Below are 13,480 nucleotides of genomic sequence, written 5' to 3' on the forward strand. Positions count from 1 at the left end.
GGGGGGCGGGTTGTGTTTTTTTGGGGGGTTTTTTTTTTTTTTTTTGGTAGTGTTTTTTTTTGGAGGAGTTTTTTGCGTTTATTTTTTTCTTGCCGTTTTAGCGTTCTCTGTCTCAAACAACTCCCGCGCAAGGCCGGGTCCCGGGCGCAACCACCCCGCAGCCGGGGCCGGGAGGTCCGGAGTCGTCTCTCGACGGCCCGGAGAAAGAGCATATTCGCTCTCTTCGGCGCACTCCTGCAGCCGTGTTCCCGGTAGGAAGGCGATCGATGGGAACCTCACCGGGGAAAAGTAAAGCGGCGACGGCGCGGCAAAACGGCATCGCCGCCTCCCCGTCGGGGAATCGAACCCCGGTCTCCCGCGTGACAGGCGGGGATACTCACCACTATACTAACGAGGAGCGCGCTGCAAGCCTCTCGCCCGGTGGCGGCCCCGAAGGCGGGAACCGCCTGAGGGAAATGGCGGCGGCCCGAACACCCTCCGGGAGCCGCCCGTGCTGCCGTGCCCGAGCCGGCACGAAGGGAGACCCCACCGAGGTTTCATGGCTACCTGCGGCCCGCGACCCCTGCGTTTGCCTTCCGCTGAGCTCGAAGACGAGGTTTGCGGTGAGTCCCGCCTCACGGAGCGGATTTGAAGGGTGTGGCTAAGAGGGAAACCCACCCCCTGGCCCCCAAATCCATCGACCTGTTGTCTGCCATCTGGTAATCCACGAGAGGCGTGGTTTGCTGGGTGGTTTACGTTCAGAACTTCCATGTAGTCTCCCAAGGGGAGTTAGTGGCGTTTTTCTTGCTAAAAAGGCAGCACTGTGTAATCGATTTCCCATAAAGTAACAAAAACGGAGGGGGAAGGAGGGGAGGAATAATTTAAAATAAATTTCCTGTAGCGTTACAGAGTCGGGGGGGGAGGGAAATCAGGAACCTCTAGAAAGGTGTCATTAGGAGCTGGCGTTTTTAGGACACGTTTGTAACCAGTTTCTCGCATGTACGTGTGTCGTTTTGCTCCACCTGTTGCCGAAAACGTCGGGATAAATCAAGCACTATTTTTTAGTTTTAGAAAGTAGGCATTGCTTTATTGACAGCACTGGGGTGCGTGGGGATAGCTCTGCCTAGATGCAGGGCCACTTTAAAAACTTTTCACTTATTTATACATTTTTATAAAACGAAGAAATGAATGTCCATTGGTTATAAACTGTATCATTCTCTTCATTAATCAGTGTTCTATATCCTGTTGGTTATTGATTTCTCATGATGCACCTTTTCAGTCTTTTTATTACGTTTTTCCCTGATAAGGAGTTTCTAGCACAAAGGCTGAATTGTCTTTGTTAGTTTCTTCTTTATCTTCTGGTTTCTGCAACATGTCCTTGGAGGCTATAAATTCTCCATTCCGGGTGTCCAGTTTTCAGCAATACCTCTCTCCCCCAGGCTTTCTTCACTGAAGCTCATCAGGGTTCGTTTAGCAAAACTTAAAAGTGTCAGTGATTTTTCCAACCTGTTCTAACGATAGGAGTCTGTAAAAAAAAAAAACTTCGCTACTTTCTGGTTAAAGTGGAAAATCATACTGTTTATGACTAGTAGACTGCTTCGGATTAATTAAAAACAATTAATTAGAAAGTTAATTAAAACCATTATATGGTAGAAGAGTTCTTGGCTAAACTGAAGTTCAAAAATTATTTATATGGACATGATCACTTACCCACAATGTACCATAACTGAGACGGAGAAAGTGTCATCTTACCCTTTCCTCATTCCTGGACAAGTTCTTCTCCTTATGTGATATTACAAAGTTAAGTTATATTGGTTTTCTTGGAACAGTTGTGTCAGGAAAATCCACAAACGCCACAAGTTTATGTCCAAAAAGGAGACAGAGGAGTCCTGCAACTTTATTCAAATAAAGAGAGAGAGTCCACCCCACAAAATCTTCCCTCTCGAAGTTTTGGAGGGCGCAGCCTCCTTTTATCCCAAACTCCCGGCCGCATGTTGCCCTCTTCCTTTCCCCATTGTCTGAGGTACCAGGAAGGTACAGCCTTCCCGAACCGCCTATCACATATTCCCCCCTCGAACCTACTGTTTTACCCCAAAGCTCAGAAACTCAGGCTTGTGCAGACCCTTGTGGGTTTCAGGAGCCAAGCTGTGTGGGCTCTGCAACAAACCTGCTGCCCAAAGTTAGTAGCGACATTAAGGCCAATTTCAAAGACATTAACACCCATACCTTCACCCATCGAATTGTTTGTAAAGACATTAACTTTCCTCTCAGTTGTTTTTCCTGGGCAAGGAAAGATGTTAAAAGTATTAAATTTGACTCATTGGGGAAGGCAAAAGGAAACACGTGTTTCAAACATTTAGTTGTAAATACTGCATTTAAAGAAACATCTGTCATCAAAAATTCACCACCTTTCACTTGTACATTCCTGATGCAACAGTTGAGAAAACAATTACTTATTTCTTACTCCAGAAAGAAAAAATAAGATAAATCTCTCCCTAGGCATCCTTCTTATCCTGAAAGACTGGGAAATGTATTTGGAAATGTATTTTGAACTGTAATGACACAATAGCTATATATTATAGGAGCAAAACCAACTGTGCTTCTTGCATTTTTAAAATAGTGAAATAGTATTCAATAATTTTCTTACAAAATGGTATTTTAAAGGACTGAGTGATCAATAAATTAGAGATAACCTTAAAAAAACCCCAAAAAAGTATCAGGGTTGGTAATAATACCGAGTTAGGGCTGCAAGCCCTTGCCTTGCAGAAAGACACTGCGTTTCATTGCAGTTGCATCATAGCTTCTGGCTCCTGTAACACAAATTCACTGTTGTTCTTTCTTTACCGAGCAATCTCCTGCTCTGGAAAAGGTCTTATCCCAGTGGCTCTGAAATTATTTTACAGTGAGATGAGGTCTACTCAAAACAGCAGAAACACAAAGTGACTTTACAGTCTCTCTCTGCTCTGACTGTTGTCTTTGTCGTGACGTTTCTTGACTTTAAAATTCTAACAAAATCCATTAGAAGTGTGTTTTTGAGAAAGCATGAGACAGAGTTTAAAATCCCTATTCCGCTTAAAACAGGCACGTTTCATTTCCCCTCTGGAGTGATTGTGTTGCTTCAGTCCTGTTTCCTGGAATCTTTCGATCGACTTCCTGAGGACTGTGGTCTCTTTGATGAAGGAATACCTCCAGTCTTGGCGTCCCACAGTATTAGTGATTGAAGGGTGCTGCCTATGGAAAGGAAAACAGCCCCTGTTGAATTTAGACCATGTCAGGGTTGCTTTTTTAGGTATATGTCTTTTTGCAGATTCTTCCAGTTCTGCAGCTAATCAAATAATTATTTTCTGTGAACAGCCCGCTTTTTTTTAAGGCTCAACATGTCACTGGTAAATTATGCTTTTTCTGTTTAGAATTCTTTATTGTGGGGCTTTCTTCTCCTTTCTTCTTCATGCCCATGTGAGTTTTTCTGCTCTTTTACAATCAGATGTCTCCTGTCTTTTTCCTTCCTAACTCCGTATTTTCTTACACGTGATCTGTGACTGTCTCCTCACACTCTGTATCGGTCATTGCTTTAGCGGCAGCATTCTGCGGCGTCTGGGAATGTCTGTGGTAAATGTTGCCCGGGTTTGAGGAAGCTCTTGTATTGTCATGATACAGTTATATATGCTCCTCTATGCAGATATTACCTTATTTTTGGCTTCCTGGTATGTTTTCTGTTGATGTATTTGATGATAGGTCGTGTTAGTGGCAAATGAAACAACAAAGGAGAGGAGCTCAACTTAGCACTCATACTGACGGCTTGTGAAGGGAAGGGCTGGGAATTTCATGATGTCCTCTTCCTCTACAACTTTTTCACTGACTCAGAAGTATTCAATTCTGGAATATTTTCTGCATTTTTTAATCAACGCCTTGATTTCACAAATGATCCAAATGACCTATCACCAGGGGAAGGGTTCCCTTTCCTGTGTCCCAGCGCCGGGAGCAGCAGCAGCACTAGGGGCAGGCGGGGGTCCCACAGGTGGCTCTTGGGGGTCGCCGTGGGGGGCGGCGCTCTCGCCTCGCTCCTCGTTAGTATAGTGGTGAGTATCCCCGCCTGTCACGCGGGAGACCGGGGTTCGATTCCCCGACGGGGAGGCGGCAATGCCTTTTATACCTCCCGCCACACCCCCGTCCGCGGCGTGGCCGGAAGAAGGGAGAGAGGGAAGCGTCGAGAACGATTCCTCCGAAGCGTCCGCGCCGTCGGTAACTGCTGCCCGCACACCGGAGGAGGGAGCAGGAAGAGAAAAACGAAAGGTTTGAGAGTCTCAATATTTTAGGAGTGCTTGTTATCCCGGTTAGTGCCCTTGCTGCTCTGCCACGGCTGCGTGAAACCAGCCGAGGCAGTGTCTAGGAAGAGCCATCGCGGTATTGCTGCAGATTTGCCCTCGGGTCCTGGAACTGCCTCAGCTGCTTGTACTTGGAAGGGCGTGCGTGAGTTGGCCGGTTAGCTCAGTTGGTTAGAGCGTGGTGCTAATAACGCCAAGGTCGCGGGTTCGATCCCCGTACGGGCCAGGTCGGTGGGTTTTTTTTCCCCTTGGAGGCGAGGAGATCGCTGATTTAGCAGAATATCACTTTATTTTGTTATAGGGGCGGAGTGGTAACACGGAAAGGAACGCGGTACCCCGCAGCAGGAAGCTTGACGTAGGCCGTCATGGGCGGACAGCGAGAGCGAGCTGGGCCGGCGCGTCTCCTCGTCCTGCCCGGGCACAGGGCCAGGCCAGCCGCCACCCGCACGCCGGGAACCCGCGGCAGGTGAGGTGCTACCACGTGGCGGCGGCGAGACACGAGTCATTCATCCCACTCCTCGTTAGTATAGTGGTTAGTATCCCCGCCTGTCACGCGGGAGACCGGGGGTCGATTCCCCGACGGGGAGGCGGAGTTGGTGCTTTTTTTCTCTCGAGACGGGGAGATGGAACCCGCCGCCCACTTGTTTTTCCCTATCGGGTCCTCATCCTCAGCGAAGTTCGTGCTGGGAGACACGACAATCAGTCCAAAGCTGGGAGCAGCGTGAAGGGATAGGTGGATGCCTTAGGTCAGGACGCCCAGCAGCGTCCTGATCCACCACTGACTTCTTTGGCAATGGAGCTGGCTGGAGCAGCTCTGTTCTGCTGTCACGATTGCAGCACAGATGCTCAATGCTGATTTTCTCCTCAAACAGACAGCCACCTTTCTGTTCTTATGCGGTAAGAGTGGGACCTCAACCCACATTCTCCCAGATACTGATCAGCCAAGTCATGCTGCACATCTTAAACCATTTCCTCCCTCTACAATTAATAGGACAACACCAAAATACATGTGATTAAGTACCACCTTTTCCACAGCTTCCCAAAAGGACAGATTAGGGTTTAAATCATATCAAATATTCCCTTTATTCTTTTAAAAAACATTTTTAAGCATCCCAACGTTTTATAAGGGTAAGCAGTGCTATTTAGGCACAGATAATGGTTTCATTTCCCTGAACACATCACAGTAGTTTGCAATTTTGCAGTCAACCAATCAGCTGAAGAAGTTCTAAAGCATGCAGAGTAGTAGCCCTGTGAGGCCTTCACCAGTCCTTCACAAGGCAGCAGCAACAGGGGGTGACAACATTAGCCCATCAATCTAAAAGAATGAGTTCACACATTTGCAAGTTCTAACAAGTCTACCACATAATTAAGGCACGAGGTAAGAGTATAAATAGACGCACTGAAACACCACAGAACAGCAGTTTGAATGGGCTGGTTTGCAGGCATTCCTGTACTCTCAGAATGGCTCAGTGCAAGCAATCCATCTTCTTCATGATCCGTGTCAGTGCACCCAGTCTTTGGGATTTCGCAGAACCTCCAGGATTTCTGCTTCTTTGGAGCTCTCCGGTGGGGTGTGCATGTACTCCCACCTGCAAGGAGAGGGGAAACTCACTCAGTCCAGCTGGCAGCCCCTTCTTCTGCACCAGGCTCTGTTTGGACTGGAGTTGCCTTTTCTAAGGATGCAAAGCTACGTACACAAGTTGATATCTTGGCTCAGATAACAGATATGGTTACAAATCACAAGTTCATTTGTTCAGTAAACACAAATAACAGCGCCACCGGAGGAGAGGGGAGCAACATTAGCTTCATCTTTTACCAACTTCTGAAAAGGCTGGAAGGACAAGGAAAAAGGAAAGAGCAGTGCCCTGTTCCCCACAAAGAATGCAGGTTTATTTGCAAAATCTTTTAGCAGTCTCTTGTGACACAGTAGTATCACAAGGAAGATGAATAAGAAAAGGAACCCACAGAATTCTGACAGTGAGGACACAAGACCTTTTCCCAGAATCTGAACTAGAAGCTCTACAAGTCTTTGTTGAATCTTGGTTTTAAAGGTGATGAAAGATCCCTTTTTTTCATTGAAAAGGCAATTGAAAGAGGCACAACAGAGAAAGGAAAGTGTCAGCAGTCACTGAGAGATGGGTACATTCTTTTTCCATTTTTCCCCTAGGAATGACCCATATGCTGTGAAGTGAGCTAGTTACATTGATAAAAAAGAGCAAACCCAGACAAGCCCAGAAATGAAATCAAAACACAGGAGCATGCTACACCACCACGTCAGGGACACATCTGGTGTTGTCAGTGGGATGAACGTATATGGTGAGAACAGCACTGCCTTCATGGTTACGGGGTAGCAGACAGTTTTCCTAGCAGAGGGAGGTCACTAGTGAACTTTATGGAATTCATGGTAGGGTCTGTACTACTCAGCATACCCAAAAGCAACCTGAAAGTGGGAATAAACAATAAATGACAGAGTTTGCTGGTGTTGCAAGAGTAAGCAAGATGGGTTAAAACCTAAAAGGGCAGTTAAAAACAGTATTGAGCCAAGCAACTGAGCAGTAAAATGGCAGGTGAAATTCACTGTTGATTGATGGGAAGTGATGGACACAGAAAAAATGTGCACACAGATTGAGTTAGATTTTATTGCCCAGGAAAGACCATTGTAACAGTTGTATGAAAAAGCCAGCTCAATGCTGAACAGCAGTCAAAACCAGCAAACAGAATATTAGGATTATGAAAGAAAAATGAATTAAATCATTATGCCACTGTATAAGTCAGCGGCACATCTGCATCTTGGATACAAATATGCAGCTTACATTGTCTATTCCTTATCCCCAGTTCAGAAAGGGCACAGAAAACTTAAGCCTAGAGAAAGTGGCCCAAGTATGAAACAACAACTGCACAAAAAAAAAAAACAGAGCAGGACTTGTCAGCCTGGAAAATAGACAATGAAAAAACCCCAGAAGCCTGTAAAATAAAAACTGTTATGGAGAAAATGAACAGGAAGAAAATCATGTTACTCAGTGAAAAGTCAGATGAAGTCATCAGGTTCAAGTAGAAAACAAAAAGCACTTTTTCACACAACACAGAGTTAAACTGTGGACCTCCTTGCCACACATTTATCAGGACTGCCAGAAACTCTCATGGTTTCTAAGAGCTACTAAACAAAAACCCATGAAGCGAGGAGAAGAAATCTATCAAGAGGAACTAAGCACAAAAACCATAGGTTTTTTGGCCAGAAAATCTCTATGCCACACTACTGGCAACTAGGTGAGTGCAGCAGACCAGAGAAGCATCTGCATTTGCAGAATAGAGAACTTTACATGTCCAGTTCTTGTATCAGGCATGAACTTGCCACTGTTAAGAGACTGGACACCAGGAGAGACCTTTGATTTAATGCTATGAAGTAATTTACTAAGAACAGTGCCTACTGCAACCCCACATAACTACACCCTTACCTTGCAGTCAGTGGCAAAGACATAAGAATGCTTTCGATTCTTGATCCTGGTGTCAGGAGGCCAAACTTTGTACCTCTGTCATAAACCAAGTTGAACTCTACATACCTATGGGAATGAAGAGATGCAACAGAAAAAAACCAAGCTAATTAGCAGAAGTTGGTAGTGTTTTCTTCAACTGGCAGACCTCAAAAAAAAAAAATCAGTCTGTCTTTCTGCTGTGTTGGGGTCAACTGTTCTTTAGCATCCTCTGCATAGGAGTGCAGATATGACCTTGTCAATCCACAGAGCTCAGGAAGAAGTGACCTCAGCTAAGAGACTGGAGCAGGCAAACTGTTCAAAGGAGAGCATTCTGCAGGCTCCTATGCTGTACTGTACTTTTCCCAGGCCTCAGCCCTGCTGGCAAGGTTGACACCACATTTACCTCGGTTATTCTCTTCTTTGTGGGGGTGTCAGACATAAAGAAGGGCCTTAAAGGTACTGAAAATAACCAGAGGAAAAATTCTACTGTGCAGTCCTCCGTGCTGAAGGACACATAAGCAGCAAGGTCAGGAAAGTATTTTCTGTTTCTTGGGGAGATCTGGAAAGCAGCAGAAGTCAGATAGCTTCAGAGTGCTGGCTGGGACCTGTAAGTGATGAAATACACCATTTTCTGTTCCCAGCATAGGAACAGAACTGTGACAATTCATCAGGGATTATCTTAATAGCCAGTACAGAGGTGTTTGCACTTAAAGATACAGGAAGGGAAAAGCTCTTATCCATTTGCAGTAATGGAAAGCTTTACATAGCCCAATAACCTGTGAACAGACCCAGGGAAATAGGCAGGCCTCAAGAGCTGGTCCTGGCTGCAACTTAGAAAAGCTCCTCCCCCTTTTAAACTTTGCTGTTTGCTAAATCCCATCAACAGACTGGATCCTGAAAGCCCAGTGGTCCCAGGAACAGTCCCACCAAATCAAGGACGCTTGCTTATCTGACCAATGGCTGCAGGCCAGTGATCTGAACTTGAGTGCTTACACTTTTCCATGCCAGTCTCACAGATTTCTCTGCAATACAGGCAGAAACTAAAGACTCTAGTTAAGCACAAAGCACATGTAATCTCATTTCTCCATATGCTCCCACAATCACAGGACGTGGAGAACAGAGTACAACTGTACTGACCAATGTACTTAAGCTTTTGCAGCATTAACAGTTGGTCACATTAACCAGCATCCTCCAAAGTCTTTTACAGTAACCTTGGACCATGCCAGATAATAAAAAAATCCAATCCTCTGTATTCGTTCACAGGAATCCTTAATTCCTTTACAGGAATTTCAGTGCCAAGATCAGATGGAATAAATATGTATGTAAGGAGCTGAAAGTACTCAAGTACAGTCATTTCCTGACTTTGTGGGGTGTTGCTTTATTACTGAATAGGAAGTACCATTCCCTCACCCTTAGCTCCTCATGTGACAGGGCAGCCCTATATCCAGTATCTCTGGGCTGCAGGAGAGGGCAGGATTCAGGACACCAAGCACACCCAAACCCCTTCGCCTGTTACACAGCAGAAGCTTCTCTTGATTTTTGACAGAGTTGGAAAGAAACTGTGGCGTTTTGTTTGGGTTGTTTGTGTTGCAACATGGGAGAGTGGGAAACGCCTTCTTTGCACCCTCTTCAGCAATCTAGCGTTGGATTTCAGAATTAGTTCTATGTACAAAAATACTGAAACTCTTGGTGAGCTTTTTTGGCCATACAACAGGACATAAACCTGTAACCATTAAGAACTAGCTCAAATTTTTTTCTTGCCAGCACAGTCCACCTCCTATGGATACTTTTGTTCCTTCAGTACTCACCGTCCTCTCCGAAGCTGTTGCCATAGCTTTTCCTCTGGTGTGAAGGAGTCATGGCAGTGCTTTTTCACAATGGGAATGTAACAAGGCACGACAGCTTTGGCACAACTCTTTACAAACTGGAATACTTCCTCCTTGGAGGGAGAGTCCATATCGTCAAAGAATATGCCTCCAATCCCTCTTCGCTCACCACGGTGCTTGATATAGAAGTAGTCATCACACCTAGAAGCAGCATCAGATGATTACTAATATGGTCCACAGCATTCAAAGAAAGAAGAGAACTCCAAACAGCTGCATGTGAAATACCGACCACAAATCAGTTCCTGCAGGGCTGGGTGCCCCACTGCTTCACTGACCTCGGAGAACCAGGATGGTGCAGCACCACCTGGAAAGCACTCCCGTGTCACTTGCAGTAAAAGCTCTGATTAAATGGTCTCTGTGAAGCTACACATCACCACACAGCTGCTGAACACCATGGCAGATGCATGCGTCCATGTGGATCAATCCAGTCCACATCCTCTACCTACTCAGAACAGGGACATCTGATTTCAAAACTTTCAAAACTAAGGGCTCTTGATAGATTGAATTCCCAGCATTATAGGTACTTCCCAAATTATTTGGACAGCTTTCATATGAACTCAAACTTGAAAAAGAATCACTTTATTCTCTTTGCCACTCAAGTAAAAGAATTTTCTTCATCAAAACAAAAGTAATCTAAGGTGCCAAGACCAGATAAGAAAGCAACTGTCACAGTACCCTTTCTTGAAAAAAGGCTTTTTAACAGTTAAAACTTGGAAGATGGAGTCATTATAGCAGTGGCTTTTCATGACTCATGTTTAAGTTTATAAAGTAAGGGTATGAATAAGTATATGTAAGTAAGTAAAGTAAGTATATGAGTAAGGGCAGCTTATCCTACTATAGGAAAGCAATTAATCTCTTTTGTATTTATGGGGAATATTTAGTTGTGAAATCACCTAACTTAACCAACTTAACCCTATCTTGCTTATAATTCCTTGCTTGGGCATGCAAGTCTTCACATGGAGGAGAAAGCAAAGGGAAATAGGAAGCAGAAACCATCAACATCAAGAAAACCTTGCTTTCCTTTAGGACTAGTTTTCCATACAGGACCATTTTTCCATATATCCACAATCATTCTCAAGCATTATATATGGCATGGCTGTAACAAAGGAGACATGGAGATGGAACAGATAACCTATGCTATTTTTTTATTCACTGGGATGATCAGTGGTTTTTATGTTGTGATAGCAGGAAGAGTTAGGAAAAAATGCTGAGTCAGAAACATTAAAAGAGAATAAGCCTGACAAAAATCTTAAACCTAGATCAGGTAGACAATGTGGTAAATGTAATAACTTTTATCTTTTAGAAAAGTGGGAAAAAGTCTCCTACTCCCTGCAGCTGGCATTGCTAGCCAACTTAGACTGCAAAGAACCTGACCATTAAGGCAGATTCTCTAAACTACCATGCAAAAAATCCTCAGAGAACAAGACTGTAATCTCAAGGCTCTAAGATGTGTCTCTCTACTAAGTGGTTGCCACCCAAACTATAACACCCACTTTATCTCCTGTCCTCAGACAAGAGCTAGTAGCTTACAAAAGGGTACCCCCACCTTCCTGCATGCACAGCTTGTGGCAGATAGGATTATCACACACAGAGCAGCAAGTTCCCACTTAATAGTGGAGGATCCCATCACTTGTATCTCTCAGCTCAAAAAGAACATTCAAAGTTTGCATCTTAGAAAAGAAGCTGTTGAATTCCCAGTGAATGTGTCACCAGGGAAAAAAAACACAGCTTCATCAAATGATGAAGATTCTACATTAAGGACATGGTCCTTTACTTACTGGAAACTAGGAAAAAAAAAAGAAAAAAAAAAGTCTGTGAAGGCCAGACTGAAGGCAGAAAAACAAAAGTGGGATTTTTCAGAACTGCACTGATGGGCCAAGAGCTCATACTGAATCATGCACATTTACCATGAGGTCACTGTAAACAGAATTTGTGCAAGTGCAGGAGGCAGAAGTCTTGTCCTAGTTTAACACAAGGGACTAAAAGGAATTTTAAGCTGCATACTGCAACAAAATCTTGAAGAGTCAGCTTGGTTTTTCTTTGGGCTATAGACTTACGATCCTAGTTGTCAGCCATCTGATTTGAAAAATCCAGGATTCTGTAAATAAGATACTTCTTCAGACAACATTTTGGCCCAGTACACTTCTGATTTTCATTAGGGGCTTTCTGATACTTTTCAAAAGGCAGCAGAACCTACAGTTCCTAGCATACATTTAACTGCCAACATCCAGTGCTGCTTTCTGCTCCCCCCAAGCACATCTCCCCCCACATACCATTTCTTGTACTTGGGATACAGCTTTGGATCATGCTTGTCACAGGCTTCTTTCAAAGTCTTGTGGAAATGAACGGCATCCTCTTCATTCAGGTAAGTTGGAGTGAGGTCAGTTCCACCACCAAACCACCACTGTTTAGTTCCTATAGCAGAAGTAAACAGCAACATTTTTCTTTCAAACTTCAGAACAGCAACATGTTGCTAGTGGTTCATCAAGAACTAACAACTACTTTTACAATACAAAACAAAATCATTTTTCAGTGGTGTCCCTAAACTTCAACAGTGAAAGATTTGACTATAAGGTAGCATGATGATAAGCGACTTCAGGTAAAGACGAAACAAACTTCAAAGGAGTGAAAACCATTTTGGACCACTGATCCTGACTACAGGATGGCAGTTTCACAAGATGGGCTGGTGACTCTTGGCGCAGCTGGGAGCAAACCTGCACTGGTTCTCGATCTCTTACCCCAGCCATGCATTCACTTCTTTTGTGCAGAGTCACACATTTCATACATTCCTCACTGGATTATAATCCTTACCATCTGCTTCTTCAATTTCAAAGTATCTGTAGTTGAAGTGCATGGTTGGAACATGAGGGTTCTTTGGATGGATAACAGAGCTCACACCCATGGCGCAAAAAGGCAGCTTCCCTAGATAAAAAGATGCACAGAGAAAGCCCTTCAGTTTTTCAATAAACTTCACTTGTTACCAGTTAAGGAACATCACTATTTTCCCTTAGGCTCCAAACCACAACAGGAAAATGTCTCATGTTGGGTTGCCATAATTATTAATCAGTGGGCAATTTACTTCTCATCCATACACTTCTGTGCACTTAATTAAACTCCTTCTTTGGTATCTGTTCTAAAATGTGACAATACTTTGGAGAACCCACTAAATGAAGGCTACTTAAAACATAAGGCACTGCTAAGGCTTTCTGCCACCCCCAGTCCTCACAGTTACCCTTTGCTACACCAACGTGCATTGAGTCCTCTTTAGCCTTCAGGTGGTATTGGTCTTCTCCACCTCTTTGGTACATTATTCCTGCACTGTTTCACTGTTGAGCTACAGCGTCATTATTGAGAAACCACCGGTGCCTACAATACACTCCTTATAGCAGCAAGACAGAGGGAGAAGTACTCCGGAACCTGGCTTTTTAGGGATATGACAGTCCACCTGTCAGGCTTACTGATTAGAAATCACTGATACAAATGAAAACCTTTGAGCTTTAATCAGTCTGGCCTTCCTCATGTTCTGCTCAAATGCCAGGTTGCTTTTCAGAGTACCTGCATGGGAATACTCAGGTGAACACGTTCCGGTTCCCTATCCCAACTGCCCGCTGGACTCCTTACCGTCCTTGGCCTTCAAGGATTTCCCCCTGCTCCGCATCTGCCGCGCTGCCTCCTCGGACAGGAGCCCGGACACGACGGACACGTTCACACCCGCCTTCTCGAAGACCTCGCCATCCTGCAGCACGCAGCTGATGCCGCCTCCGCCTGCCAACGCCAGGCTCCAGGTCAGGGTCCCCGAAGGGCGACCGAGCCCGGG

General features: G+C 44.7%; 1 protein-coding gene and 4 non-coding genes across 5 annotated transcripts; 3 read left to right on the plus strand and 2 right to left on the minus strand.

The window, feature by feature from the left end:
• Positions 1-325: 325 nt before the first annotated feature.
• Positions 326-397, minus strand: TRNAD-GUC. The gene has a single exon. It is a non-coding gene; the product is annotated as a tRNA-Asp (tRNA).
• Positions 398-4,041: 3,644 nt separating this feature from the next.
• Positions 4,042-4,113, plus strand: TRNAD-GUC. Its single transcript has one exon. It is a non-coding gene; the product is annotated as a tRNA-Asp (tRNA).
• Positions 4,114-4,456: 343 nt separating this feature from the next.
• Positions 4,457-4,530, plus strand: TRNAI-AAU. Its single transcript has one exon. It is a non-coding gene; the product is annotated as a tRNA-Ile (tRNA).
• A 289-nt stretch (positions 4,531-4,819) lies between these two features.
• On the plus strand, positions 4,820-4,891 carry TRNAD-GUC. The gene has a single exon. It is a non-coding gene; the product is annotated as a tRNA-Asp (tRNA).
• Positions 4,892-5,362: 471 nt separating this feature from the next.
• CPOX (coproporphyrinogen oxidase) lies at positions 5,363-13,480 on the minus strand (the record flags this gene model as incomplete). Its single annotated transcript, XM_017731651.1, has 6 exons — positions 5,363-5,893; positions 7,760-7,864; positions 9,586-9,804; positions 11,937-12,078; positions 12,475-12,585; positions 13,285-13,480. Coding segments are annotated over 6 exons (861 nt in total), but the record flags the coding sequence as incomplete, so codon positions are not given.

This window comes from Corvus brachyrhynchos, unplaced genomic scaffold (assembly GCF_000691975.1).
Source record: "Corvus brachyrhynchos isolate BGI_N302 unplaced genomic scaffold, ASM69197v1 scaffold3, whole genome shotgun sequence".
NCBI lineage: Eukaryota > Metazoa > Chordata > Aves > Passeriformes > Corvidae > Corvus > Corvus brachyrhynchos.